General features: G+C 41.4%; 1 protein-coding gene across 4 annotated transcripts in view; it reads left to right on the top strand.

Annotated features, from left to right (window-relative positions):
- Positions 1-866: 866 nt before the first annotated feature.
- The window catches only part of SSBP2 (single stranded DNA binding protein 2), a 299,691-nt gene continuing 285,709 nt past the window's right edge, over positions 867-14,848 (top strand). The window contains exon 1 of one of the 4 annotated variants that reach the window (XM_004613162.2): positions 867-1,071. In XM_004613162.2, the coding sequence (XP_004613219.1) occupies positions 1,010-1,071 (62 nt within the window). In that variant the 5' untranslated portion in view covers positions 867-1,009. The remainder of the gene's footprint in view (positions 1,072-14,848) is intronic. The other 3 variants (XM_004613163.3, XM_004613159.2, XM_004613160.3) reach the window with 3 other exon arrangements.

The following is a 14,848-nucleotide window of genomic DNA, read 5'->3' as shown; positions in this document are numbered from 1 at the left end:
CAGTGGTGCACGCCGTGCAGTGCAGCGGGGCTCGCCGAGTGGAAGGGCTGGGCTGGGGGTTGGGGTGCCACTGCGGCCCGGCCAGTCCCCTGACCTTCTCTGCGAGGCCAGCTCACCTCCCTAAGAGGCGGCAGGCCCGAGCCAGGGTGTTCTCGTGGGGTGCAGGGCGCGGCCCCGGGGGCCGGGCGACGCCACCCAAGCGGCGCCAAGGGCCTGAGGCACAGTCCCTCCCCAGGAGGGAAGGCGAGTCGCTCCCGGTCGCGCAGCCAGAAGGTCGAGGGAACAGCGCGTGTGTCCCTCGCCAGCCGGCCCTCTGGGAGCAGGGCGGGGGCGACCCGGCAGGGAGGAGGGCTGCGGGCGGCAGACAGCAATCCCGGCCCCGGGCGCAGGGTCACGGACGCAAGCGGGGCGGGAGGGGCAGGGGGCTGCTGCCCCCCCTACCCCCCAGGGCGGCTGGGGCCGTGGGTCTGTCTGTGTACTCGGCGGGCGCCCCGAAGTCTGGGGCTGCCCGGGCTCCGGCTCCGCTGGCTCCTGCCGGAGACTCCAGGCCGCACTTTCCCCTCCTCCCGGCGCCTTCTCTCCAGTGAGGAGCCGAGCGCGGGCGGCGCGGGGGGCGGGCTGGCGGCAGCGAGAACAGCCAGTTGTTTAAAATCCTTCTAGAGCAGTTTCTAATTCCCCCCTTGCGCCGGGGTTCGGGGGGCGGGGGGGAGGGAGGAGAGCGGGAGGAGGGAGGAGAGCGGCGAGGGAAGGAGGGAGGGAGCCTCGGAGGGAGGGCAGGAGGGAGGAGACTGCCGCTTAGGCTGGAGCCGCCGCCGCGCGCTCCGGCGGGCCGGAGGGAGGGGCGGCCTGTCAGTCTCGCGCGTTGCCCGGGCGAAGGGGGCGGAGCCTTGGCGTGGGGCGGCCAATAGTGGGGGTGGCTGCGTGGGTCGCCATGGGGACGGGGCTGTTCCCGGGGAGGCTGTGATGGGTTGACAGGTGCGTGACAGTGGGAGCTGCTCTCGGCACAAGCATGTACGGCAAAGGCAAGAGTAACAGCAGCGCCGTCCCGTCCGACAGCCAGGCCCGGGAGAAGTAAGTGTCTCCGCTTCTCCCCCACCTCCGCCTTCACCCGCGCGCACACACACGCACGCACTCGCACACTCTCTCGGAGGCACACCGACACACAGACACAGTGCGCCCGGGGAGAGCCCGGGGTGGGCTGGCAGGGGGAGGCGTGCGCGAGCTGGGGGCGTGTGGTGCGGGGAGCGGCTGTTTTCTTTCCTGGAGGTGCTCCTGCGGGCTCGGGCGTCCGTGGGGGGCTGCGGGTGGGAGGGAGCGAGTGTGTCGGAGAGGGAGGGGGTGCGGCGGCGGTGCTGGTGGCGGGGATGGAAACTTGTTTGGGTGATTGAGGGAAATAAACCGCGGGTTCACAAAGTAACTTTCGAGCTGCGGGCCGGGGCTGCGGGGCGCCGGGGAGCCCCCGGGGGTCGCCGGGGGCGCGGGAGAGGGCAGCGGCGCGGAGGAGGGCCCGCGGCGGGAAGGGGAGGTGTTCGGTCGGGGAGGATTGGGGTCGTGCTGGCCGCGCCCGGGGCGCCGCGGCGGAGGCTGGGGCGCCGCGGCTCGGGGCCGAGGGAGCCGGGCGAGGCGCGGGCGGCGGGGCTCGGGCGCGCGGCGGGCGGAAGCCGGGCGCGGAGCGGCCGAGCGGGGCCCCGCGGGGCGCGGAGACGCGCGCCGGGCGCGGAGGGTGTGTGCGGGCGTGGGCCGGGTGGGCGTCGGGGCTTCCTGGCCCGGGCGGAGGGGCCTTGGGGCTCACGGCCCCGGAGCTGGGCTGGGGGCGGTGGGCGCCTGGGGCGCTGCTGAAGTTTGGGAGTCTGAGCTCCGAGTTCCCGGGGTGGAAAAGTGTGCTGGCGAGGAGCGGGCTCTGCTGGAGCGGGCTGGCGTCTCCGCCTCGAGCTGCAGCCCCAACTCCGAGGCAGTGGCGGCTGGAGAACTTTTTTTGGGGGAAGGGGGGGTGGGTGAAGACTTGGTGTCTCCCAGGCGTCCGGGGGCCGCGGTGATTCCCGCGGCGGGCGGGGCGATCCCTGTCGGGTGGTGGTCTTGGGGGCACGCCGAGGGGGTCCTTGGAGAGGCTTCGGCGGCCGGCGCTCCGAGGGTTGCCCGCGGTGGGGAGGGGGTGGTGGTCGGCCGAAGGATTAGCTGGGATCAGCGAGGAGGGGGTAGCAGGGAGTTGTTTGGTCGGCGTTGGGGAGGGGGATACAGGTGGTAACTTTGGTGGGAGCCCGGAGGAGCCTGGCGATCAAAGCCACCTCTCAGTTCGGGATGCCACCGTCGAGGCACCGTGCAAAGCAGGGCTGTTCCCTGCTTTGCAGGGTAAAGGTGGTGATTTTGTTGGTTCCTAAAAATGCGAGGGAATAGTGACTGTGACCCCCGAGAGGAAGAAGCCCTCAGTTCCGTACAGCAGATGTGTGGTTCTCAGTAGCCGCCGCCACTCCGAGGGCGAGGCGAGTCCTTGTCATTGAACGCGCTCTGCCTGGCAGAGGGGGTTCAGACCCGGGGAAAGTCTGAGAGCATCTCTCGCGAAGCCACTGGGGTTACCTTGCGCGCAGAAATCCTGCATAAATAAAAACAGGGTCGCTGACGACCCATCTTTCCTCGCTTTAGGCGGTTCCTAGTCTTCTCCTCAAAGTTTCTTATGCCCCAGGGATGGGAACGTTTCCTAATCTTCATGTTGGCAGCAACACATAGAAGTCCCATGGGATTTGGGGGGTGGCAGGCCTTGATGGAGCAAAACAAAACAAAAAATTAACGGAGAGAGGCTGTTTTTTTTTCTTCTTCTTCTTGTTTTCTTTCTTTCTCCAGAGCTATTTCCTAAGGAGCTACATTCAGGACCTTCTTGCTTTGACATGGAGTCTATAAAAGACAGAGCATTATAGTCTGGTTTAGGCATTGCAGTTACTGGAATTGAAGTTTTGAAATAACAGTCTTAATGGTGTGCATTACTCATTTGGTTGTAATATATCTGATAAAATAAAAACATTTGAAGGAGGATGTTTTAATGATTATGGAGTTTTGCATTTGAGATGGGGAGTGACCGGATTAAAATGTATTGCTGCATAAGTCTTTATTTGGGGAGTGGTTATATTATTTGAGAATCAAAGTAATTTTGGATTTTTGTTGGACACCAGGAATGTCTGAAGCAGATCCGTCTTGTGATAACTTTGTAAGAATTCTTTTTTATTAATTTCAGTAGTGAGGAAGTTGAACCTGATGTATCTGTGGTCTCTTCTTGTTTTAAATATGAGATCCTTTCCTCTTAAAATAAGTCCACTCTCCATGCCATGTCTATCACACTGAACACCAAGTAACATCTACTCTTGTAAAGCAAAGTGGTGAGGGTTCTGCTAGATGGTGCTATTTGATTTACATATATTTCTTCCATTCATTACAATTGGCAACAGGAATCCTGGACTGGCTTGCTTGCCTTGGGAACTAAATATAGGTGAAGAGGCCACTTTTGGAGAATTGACAGTGACCGTACTGGGTTTGTTGTTGCGTTAATTTCTGTGTGAGTGGTATTTGAACCTGACAAACATGGAGACAGGCTCTATTTTATAGAATAAACTTAAGATGGCAGAGTTAATTGTTCAGTTTTACCCTTATGCTTCCTTGGGATTTTGGTGGCACTGTTCAACAAACATACTAACTTCTGAAGACAAATTATGAAGTTGTCTTAAAAATGAATGTCTCCAGATTTAAAGAAAAATAAAAGGTGGTAGGTTAGATTTTGAAATGTATTTGGGTGAAGAGTTCTCTTTTAGCAATTAGAGCAGTTTTGATGTTTAAAAAAAGTCACAAATAATTTGTTTTTAAGTTAACATACAAATATTTTAAAGAATTGTGAAAAACTGCATCCTTAATATGAACAATAGTATAGTTTTATAATCAGTCAAAAATTATTCTCTCGTGTGTTCAGACTTGATGTCTGACTGTTACACTTCGCTTTTTCTTTTCATTAAGAAGTTGTTGCTTTATGGAATTCTTGAAATTAACATGCAAGTTTTATAGTTTCCATACTTTCAGTATATATTTCCAAACATAAAACTGACCAGGCTAATTATTTATTTTGCTGTTACAAAACCCAAACAGATCATATCAATACAAAAGTTTGGGAGAGCTTTAATTAATGGAGGAATTGATTAATAATCCTTGGAGGGAGGTGGGATGTTTTTGTAGAAATTGAAATTCTGTTCCTGTTAGATCATTCCTTCCTTTAGCAAGCTTTTTTTGGTAATCACAATTGTAATTTAGTAACTATAGTGGTTCTTGTCTAGCTTCCTCTAAAATGTAAGTTTCTTGAGGATAAAGGAAGATACTTTTAATTTCTTCTTTGTGGCATCCTTGACACTTTGGATAATGACTCTAAGTGCCAAAGAACCAACTATATACTTGTTGAAGAAATGAAGATGTTAGAGTCAAAACTGTTTTTTCAATGTGGATAAACTTTTTCAGTGACCTCCAAAATAAATACTTTAAAAGTTTGAGTCACACATTCTCAGATGTATTTCAAAAATATCCAATAACAATAAAACTAATTAGTATTTGGATTCTGCATGCCAGTCATTGTATGCAGCTCTCTTTCTGTAATTCTCCCTACTATTCTCTAAAATTTTGTTATAACTCGTTAGAGACATAAAACGAATACATTTAGTTAAGTAACTCAACTAGGGGTTACCCTGCTAACTGGGTTCTAACAGATTTCTCTTAACTGTAGAGCCTGGATTGAAGCTGAAAGAGACTTTTTCTTTTTTTTTTTTTTAAGTATAAGGGAATGTCTTCTTGATCTAGGGTAGGATGCTGCAGATTCAGGTAACATCATTACATAATCAGATAGACTAAAATTTAATCGGATATGCCTTTTTAACCATTGCTTGCAGTCCTGATGCTTTTACCTGTCATACTTCAGTGTGGAGTGGGGAAGGCAGAATTTCTAGGGCCAGAAGTATAATTCTAGTTTCTTCAGATTTTTTCTTCCTAAATTTTTGATTATTTAAGTTTAAAAGTAAGTATTGTAGTTGTGAACAAATACTGAAATAAATTTGGCAGAACATTAAAGTATATTGTATGACACACTTCCAAAGAAAGGATAACTGCTGCAAATATCTGGTTAGTTATTTTATTTTGTTTTTTGTTTTTTGTTTTCCTTTTTGGGTCACACCTGGCAATGAACAGGGGTTACTCCTGGCTCTGCACTCAGGAATCACCCCTGGCAGTGCTCAGAGGAGCATATGGGATGCTGGGAATCGAACCTGGGTTGGCTGAGTGCAAGGCAAATGCTCTACCTGCTGTGCTATTGCTCCAGCCCCTGATTAGTTATTTTCTATTCAACTACTTAGTCCTTTAAAATTATGTAATAACAGAGAGATGAATCTACACTAAGGCACAAAGGAACATAAGATATATACGTACTAGACAGTGACAAAATAAGTAAACTAGGCAGGAATCATAGAAAAAAACCTAACTTGTAATTATAAGAAATAATTTTGGTTTTTAATTGATCACTCTCTTAGTTGAATATACCATGAAGCAAATATTCTATGTTAATTTTTAGTTTATGATCTAATGGATATTTACATATTCTATAGAGAAAAACTCATAGGGATTAGTATCCTCCAGCAACACCTTAGTCTCACCCCCCTTTTTTATCAGTGAAAAATGATCAACCCTCCTTTTCTTGCTTTTTTTTTTATGGTCCCCGCCCCCACCTGTCCCCAGACCTGATTCTTAGCTGCGTGCAAGTGTGACTCTATCTCTCCAGTTCCTCTTTTCTTGTGTTTTTGGAAGGTAGAAAGTTAAGACAAGTGAGGTAATAGAATTAGGAAAGTTGATGGATGAAGAGTTAATATAGTTCAGTTTTTTTTGGAACAATTATCTCTATGGAGGTGAAATTTTTGTTTTGTTTTCAGTCTTTGGGCCACATTTAGGGATGTCCACTGATTACTCCTGGCTCTGCACTTAGGAATCATCCCTGGCGGCGCTCAGAGATGCTGCCGGGGATTGCACCTGGGTTGACTGTATGCAAGGCAAGCATCCTACCCACTGTGCTATCTCTCCGGCCCTGTAAATAAAATTTTCTATAACCTTAAGTTATATGTGACTCTCTCCTTGCCAATCCCCCGAGATACAAAACAGCTTGTATTTAATATGTCATTGTAGCTGTGAAGTTTTTCTTTCCACTGATGCTGTTTTCAGTATAAGTATGAACAGAATTACTTTTTTTTTTAGGAAAAGAAAATATGTAAAGATGTTGCGAGTTACATTTTAGTGTTCGTTATCCAGAGTTTATTTTGATTTTTTAAATAAAAAAAAGAGTTTATTTCCACACTTTATAGTCAGTTTGTCACGTATACTACTTAAGGATGAAAAATAAATTACATTTCAGTTGCTTTGCAGTAGTGGACAAAATGTTTCTCACATCTTCAGCACAAGTAGAAAATACACTTGCTTCATTTTGAATTTAAAACATAATCTTGTGGTAGGAATTGGAATATTCATTATGGAGTTTAGCAACATTTTACTCCAATAATTTGAAGTTGAATATGAAATTGAAAAAGCAATTGGAGTATAGAATCTTATTTCTTCCATAGAGATTACAACTATTTTTTTTTATTTGTGGGGAATGCAGAGACTGGTGGTCACATTGGTTGTATTCAAGGCTTACATCTGAGTCCGTGTTCAGGGACTATTCCTAGTGATGCTCAGGGAACCATATGTGATGCTAGGGATGCTAGGGATTGAACCTGGGTTGGCCCTGCGCAAGGCAAGCACCCTACCTGCTGTACTGTCTCTCTGGTCCATATAACTATTGACTCTATTAACTTAAGGTTGGGACACAGGATTAGGAAGTAATGTACTGGATTTATTTATTTTTTATTTTGGACTTGGAGCTATAGAATATGGGGCTCAGGAGCAACTTCCAGCTCTATGTCAGGGGTCACTTTGAGAACAGGTGTTAGGGAAGCAAACTGGGATCCATGTCCTATAAGAACTTTATAAAGTGTAAAAAAAAAACACTGCAATGCACTGGACTTAAAAGTATATTGTTGTTGGGAGTATGTAATTTAATACCTGGGAATATTCTCTGCTGTTCTGTATTGCTTTGACATTGGTAGGCATGGGAGTGATACAGTATTTGCATGATAGTAGAATATTGTTGGTGAGTAGCCTGAGTCTTTATAAGCCTACTAAAATACAAATTTTTCTTAATTCCTGTTTCCTAAGGGAGAGACTTAAAATAACACCTATACAATAAAACAAGACATGTTAGTTAACATCTAGAGAGATTCTAGAATACAATATTTAAAAAAAATTAGTTTGGGGTCTTCCTCTTTCAAGTCTATGTTCTCTAGTACATGTACATCCCAGCTCCTTCACGTTCCTCTCAATTCCTTTGAATTAAAAACTTTTGCTTCACCATTTTTTTTTTTAGATTTTTTATTGCTCAAGTGAACTGGAGATACACTCAGCAATAAGCATACCTTACTATGAGTTGTTTTGTTTTCATATCCTGGCTCTGATTTTTGCACATCTGTGCTTTGGGCTAATTCTGCCTGTGTGATCCGATCTAGGGATTATGTGTGGTCCTGGGAATGAACTGGGTTGACTGCATGTAAGGCAAATACTTGATGCACTATATTATCTCTCCAACCTCATATGTTGGCGATTGTATCAGAATTTACATATATTAAGATAAGGCACTATTTTTCTGGCAATTTTACGGTTTTGTAAAATATTGATAATTAATAAAATTGTTTAAAATAATAAACTTTGTACCACATTTTGTGTCTTTTCTTTGTTTACCAAATCTTATCATGTAATATTTTTACATAACGGATACACATACATGCATATATATATACATATATACATACATACATATGTATACATAAAAATAAACAAGACTAAGACTGTAAGGGATTTTGTCTGTTTTACCATGGCCTGTGTATACTACAGAAAGTCATTTAAAAGGTGGTTCACCAAAGTTTATGTTTGACTTGTGATGCGAGAGAAGTAGAAGTAGCAGTTATTCTTATCTTCCCCATACTGTATATCTTACACATTGTGAAAGGACATTGAGAAGTGGGTAGAAAAGTGATCCACTTAGGAAAGAATTGAGTTTTTCTAGGTAATGTAATAGACTTGTGAGATACCCAAATTCATGATTGGTAATAATGGGTAAGTAGTCATTTTTGTCAAAGTAAGATAATAGTTAAGATTTTTCAAAAGTAGGATAAAGAATTTTTTTCTGATATTGACAGGACCAAAACTTTATCTAAACTCAGAAGAGCCTTAACAGTTCCAGTGTAATGAAGGAATGAATCACTGTCCTTTGTTCTTCCTTGAAAGAGAGACTTCAGTTGGTGTTCCTTCTTTAGTAACGACAAAACTACCCTCATATTTTACTCGAAGAGTTTTGATTCTGCTTTATCTAGGATACTAAACAGCTTTCCAACACTAATGAGCCATCATAATATTTTAAATCACAATCCAGCTGGAGTAAACTTGAACCGATGACCCGGCAGTCTTCTGTTTTTGATCTTCTGTATTAATTTTTCTTTTCATGCACATCAAACAAATATAAGTTTAGCAGAGAAAAAAATTGTAGAGGTTGAAGTACATCACTTTATTCTTTTTAATACATATTAAATTTTTTGTTTATCACCATTAATATTTTAATTACTAATATATTTTTCATTTTTATTAAGACAATCTAAATCATATTAAAATACTGATGAAACATATGTAAAGGTAAGAACAACAAAGGAAAATTTTATATGCGACACTGGCTATGTAAGTGAAGAGAGACTTTGATACCAAAAATAGGCTCTCACCAGAAATGGGTATGATTGCTTTCATTTCAGGTGGTGGCCTGTTATTTACCTTGATTCTCCTTAAGAAAGAAACAAAAGATACTATGTTGATGGAAAAAAAATAGATAAATGAATTATTCTGATAAAGGTGATTTTATTTAAGTAGAAATTAAATGAATTCTGTAAAATAGCAAAATCCCAATTCCTACATGAGTGTGGAGATTTGACATAGAAAGTTATTACTTAATAGTAACAATAATAGCAATGTTATAGTTTGAGTGTTTTGTTGCTGTTGGGACTTTACTTTCATTGTCTTATTTAATCCCCTCAAGAATCCAGTAGGCTGTAGATACCATTTTCTGTTAGTGTTATAGGAAGAACAAAGGCTTAAGAATTTATCATGCTTTTGGCTGCAGGTATCAAAACAGGAGATAGAAAATGGCTTAATTGATCAGGGTTTAAAAATAAATCTCACATAACAGGATGTCTGGGAGAAGTAGTTTCAGAGTTGTTTTAGTGAACCAAGAATATCATGGTTCATGAGGAGGTGTTCTGCCATCCTGGTTTCCCTTCTTGAACCCAACTTCTCTGCATCAGTTTCTCGGAGTCATTTCCTCACACAACCAAGGATAAAGGCAAGAAAGCCAAAGTTTTTCCTTTTTTATCTCAGTAATCAGTGAAGAAAACCATTTTTGGAAGTTACTTAGAAGATATTTTATTCCGTTTTATAGGAAAGAACTATAAAATTGTCTCCCCTAAACCAATTACTGGCAAAGGAAATGGGTACCATAATTGGCCTAAATCAGTCACCATTCATCTTCTGGGCTGGAAATGTTGTTCCCCTTTGTCTGAACAATATCTAACTTCCCTCTATCTTGACAACTGGCATGTTTCATCTCTAAAAATCTAAATAAAACTGGGGTTCTTTGGCAAGGAAGATGTATCTTGAGGATATAGAGGCAATAAAATGGGTCCCTGCTTTCATGGAACTTTAAAGTTTGGAGGAGAAATATGTAATAATAAACAAGAAAATCAATAAAGTAAGCAATTTCAGGTAGTCAAAAGTGCTATGGAAATAATAAAGTAGTGTGATGTAACAGAGTGAAGAGGAGGCTACAGTAGATAATGGTTAGTCTGGAAGGTTCTTGGAGAAGGTGACATTTAAGCAGAAACCTGAGTAATATTGAAACAATCAGTCATGTGATTGGGGTCAGAGCATTTCAGACAGGTCTGAATTATCACTGAAGAAACCTCTCAGCATCAGCGCAGTTCCTGAAGAATATGTTAACTGAGTCAAATGAGAAATTGTTCTCTGGAGTTTGTTTTATTGTTCTCTGGAGTTTGTTTTGTTTTTTACTAAGGAATTAGTATGGTGGATCTAATTTATCTGTTTCATGTTTTTGTAGTTTTAGGTTATAGGATTATTAACTACTTTTTATCTCCCAAGCCTCAGGGATATAGTTGTAGGGACAGTGACACATAGAGCTTTTATAATAATGTTGATGATGGAATTAGCTAAGATATATTGAACTTTAAAAGTCTGTTGGGCCAACAAATCTTGTGTGGCTTCACAATTGACTTTTTTGTTTGTTTTTTGTTTGTTTTTATGCCACACCCAGTGATGCTCTGGGTTTACTCCTGGCTCTGTGCTCAAAAATTATTCCTGGTTTGCTTGGGGGACCATGTGGGATACCAGGGACTGAACCAGGCTGGTGTAACGCAATGCAAGAGCCAATTATTCTATTGCTCATCCCCAACAGTGGGTATAATTATTTCTTGTAAATTTCTCAGGTTGAATTGGATTACCTTACTCTATTCTCTCATAGTAACCTCTACTTTCCCTTTTTCACATTTATCATAAGTTATCTATGTGGTAAGTTTACTGACTGATATGCCAATTAGATTGGAAATTCTCTAAGGTTATGAATCATAGTGCTCATCAATGTATTTCTTAGCCTAGTGCTTGGAAATGTAATTAGAGAAATTGTACACTAAATAAACTGTGGATGTACCGTCTGTTATAAATCTATCTGTAAAATACTACAGATTCATTTTCTCCCCAGTATTTCTAATATTTGTTACTAGGATTAATATGTAATTTCTGAAGAAGAGCTTTCTATAATAGAGGGACTTAGTAATCATTCTGTGAATTTCAGGGCTACAGAAGACTTACCTAGTGATATTACTAGGAAATTTCATATATTCTAATGTAAATTATTGTTAAAATAATATTTTTGTTTCAACAAATTTGATAATTAAAATTGAATTATGCTTGATAATTTCAGGGTATTTTAAATACAATTTATTTAAAATCTCACCACAATTCTGTGTGGAAGCTGTTAATTCCCACTGACTATTGAGACTCATAAGTGGAAATCAATTTACCAGCCAGGTCATATAGATAATATGTGGCAAAATGAAGACATATATAGATTATAATTTTTGGTTGCAAGGTCAGTGTTCATTTCACTACAGCTGCCTTTTAAAAAAATGAAGGACTTATCTATATTTTAAGAAGACTTGGCATGGATTTGATTCAGTAGAGAATGATAGATTATAGTTAAAAGTTTATGTTAGTTCTTTCCTTAAAGAAATACTATTGTAGTGTGAGTTAAAGACAATTGCACACACTTGCCTAAATCCAAAAGTATTACATATATATGTAAGATTTGATTTCTGATGGACGTCCTTATACTTTTGTTATATAAATTTATTGGTTTGGGATTCAAGGTAGTTTAACTTAGTCTAATTTTGGTCTGTGAGCTCCTCTATGCCCTACAAAATGCTCTTCAATTGGCAGTTGCCAGTTAGCTTTATTTTGCAGCTGAATATGATGGAGAAGAGGAAGCATTCATTTATTTATTTATTTATTTATTTAAAAAAATTTTAAAATTGTATCTCTATCCTATTAGGAAGTTTTTTTTTTCTTTTTGGGTCACACCTCACTCCTGGCTCTGCACTCAGGAATCACTCCTGGAGGTGCTCAGGTGACCATATAGGATGATGGGAATAGAACCAAGGTCAGGCACGTGCAAGGCAGACGCCTTACTCACTGTGCTATTACTCCAGCCCCCAAGGAAGGAAAGTTTTTTGATACAGATAATTAATAATTCCCAGTTTGTTTATTTATTTAGGCTTTGGGGACACGCCTGGCTACGCTTAGGAATCATGCCTGGTGGTGCTTAGGGTACCATATGGGGTATCTTGGATTGAGTCTTATCCACTGTATCATCTCTCTGGTTCCTTGGTTTATTTTTTATTGTAGTAAAGTAATATCAAACTGTATCATTTTGACTATTTTTAGATTTCATTTCGATGAAATTAAATCTGTTTGCATGGTTTTGCAACCATCACTACTATCCATCTTTTTCATCTTTCAAACTGAAACTCTGAACCTGTTAAAAGCTCGCTAATACACCTGCCTCAGCAATCACTCTTCTACTTTCTGTCACAGTGAATTTGACTATTTTAGGATTTTATAGAAGTGAAATTACGCATCATACAGTATGTGTCCTTTTGCGTTTGGCTTTTCTCTTCTTTTTTTTGGGGGGGGGGAGAGGGGACAGTGGGAAACCTAGTAATACTCAGGGGCTACTCCTAGCTTGGTGCTTGTGAGGTCACTCTTGGTAATGTGTGTGGGAACATTTGGGATCTTACCCAGTGATTTAACCCAGGTCTCCTGATTCAAAAAAGCATGTGCTTCAGCCTGTTGAGCTATCTCCAGCCCGCTCTGGCTTCTTTACTTGCTCATCACTCCAGCAGATTCACAAAGGGCATCACCTATGTTTTTCTTAGAGGAAACTGGGACTCAGTGAAGTTAAATGCCTTGCCCAAGGCCACACACAGAGTGAGTGGCCAAACTTAAGTTTAGTGGTCAAACTTAAGTTTCTTGACTTAACTTGACTGCCTATTTTGACCATTTGCCTCAGTGTGTTTTCTTATTAACCTGGGAAAAACTATGAAAATTTCTAGGGAATGGGATGCTTGCTAGTGCACTTCACATGCACACACACACACACACACACACACACACACACATATTTATTTTATTGAATCACTGTGAGATAGGTACAAGCTTTCATGTTTGGATTACAGTCACACAATGATCAAACACATCTTCACATATTTTAATTGGGGTGGTAAACGATAGAGAAGAGAGAGGCTATGGAAATATTAGAAGCAGTTCACAACTGGCAAAAGAGGTAGGCAGAATTGGAGATACCAGGATAGTACAGTGGGTAGGGAGCTTGCCTTGCTTGTAGCCGACCTGGTTTCACATACCAGCACTGCCTGTAGTCTAGCAGCACCACCAGGAATGTCCTGAACACAGTGAGTATGGCCTAGGAAATACAACAACAAAACTGGATATACTAAAAGAATGCCACAAATAATTCTTAAATTTTATGACTATTATCTGAGATTTAATAACCTGGAAGATGCCAGTTAGGAATTCAGGTTAATTTTTAGATGGAGCTGTTTTTCATCCTCATGAATCTATAGCCAAAGTAAACTGCATGCTATTTTACTAGGTAAAGTTTGGAGTTAGAAACAAATAGAAGTGGAATATATGATAACTAGAAAAAAGACTTTTCTAATCATGCTTTTTAATTTACTGTTTCTTACAGCCTGTATATGGCCTGTTTTTTTTTTTGAACTGGAATATCTAAAATGATCCATGTGGTTCAGAAACAATAGTGCATATTGAATAATTATATATTGAATAATGTAACAGTCATTTCTGTAGTATCAGCTATTAAAATAGTACATGTTGAATAATTGCAGTGATTGTAATATTAACTTTTAAAGTTGTACATATTGAATAATTACATAGTCATTTCTGTGGTGTCAGCTATTAAAGAAATAGAAAGCATGGGCTGGAGATATTAGAATAGCAGGGAGGGCACTTGTCTTGCACATGGCCTATTAGGGTTTGATCCCTGGCACCACATATGGCCCCCCTGAGCACCACCAAGAGTAATTCCTGAGCACAGAGCCAGTAGTAACTGCCAGACATCACCAGGGCTGGCCCCCTATCAAAAAAAAAAAAAAAGAGAGAGAGAGAGAGAAAAAATAGAAGGAAATTCTTTTTCCAGTTTTTCACAGTATTAGGTGCTACTTCCCATTTATAATTGGATTAAAATTGAGATGATTGTACATTTTTCCGTGACTTAAACAATAGCTATTATTAGAAGACTATCAAGGTATTTCAAATAAGCATTAAACTGATACTGTTAGTCCTTCATTTAGAAGCATTGTAATAAAGACATTTGAGTTAGGCTTTTTTTAACCAAATAATATATTGCACACACATAATTATGTATGTGTATATGTATTAGGTATAGTATTCAGATAGGAATTTATCTTTGGAAATTACTTAATCATTTTGGATTCAAGGTGGTACTCAGCCAATTATCAAGTAGGTTGTACTTTTAAATTCAGAGCCAGAAATTTGGGATATAGGCAGGTTTTTACTAAAAGATGAAATGGTGTTGATGCTTTTCTGTAAGATGAATATATCATTAGTCAGAGAACTGATAATATAGCAAAGCACTTGTAAAATTGCTACTGCTAGTTGACAAAATATTTCTGCTTGTATTAGTCTGATCTTAAAAAGGATGGTTCTCTTAAAATGATCAGTGTAGAGAATTTAATGAAGGTATATGCAGAATTTAAACCAACAACTGGTGGAAGAATATCCAGTGATTAGCAACTAGGGAAGATTTATCTCCCTATCCCCAACCTTACCACACAAACACATACCTTCAGGTCTGAAGAGGAAAAGGGAGAACTAATCAGATCTGGGCTCTGCAGAAAGGCCATGCAGTGATTTAGACCCACTGGAAACAGAGGCTGGAGGCCTGTTATTGGAGGGAGTCTTTTTCCCTTTACTTCCCGTCATCAGCTGATGCTTCCTTTTTTTTTTTTTTAGAACCCAACTAGGAGCCAGAGAGCAGCCTATCTGGTAGGAAGGATCAAGAGTAAACCTGGGAAGACCAGGCTAT

The sequence above is a fragment of the Sorex araneus genome, chromosome 1 (assembly GCF_027595985.1).
Source record: "Sorex araneus isolate mSorAra2 chromosome 1, mSorAra2.pri, whole genome shotgun sequence".
Classification (NCBI taxonomy): Eukaryota; Metazoa; Chordata; class Mammalia; order Eulipotyphla; family Soricidae; genus Sorex; species Sorex araneus.
Note: the sequence above shows the minus strand (reverse complement) of the source record. Positions and strands in the feature narration are given on the sequence as shown.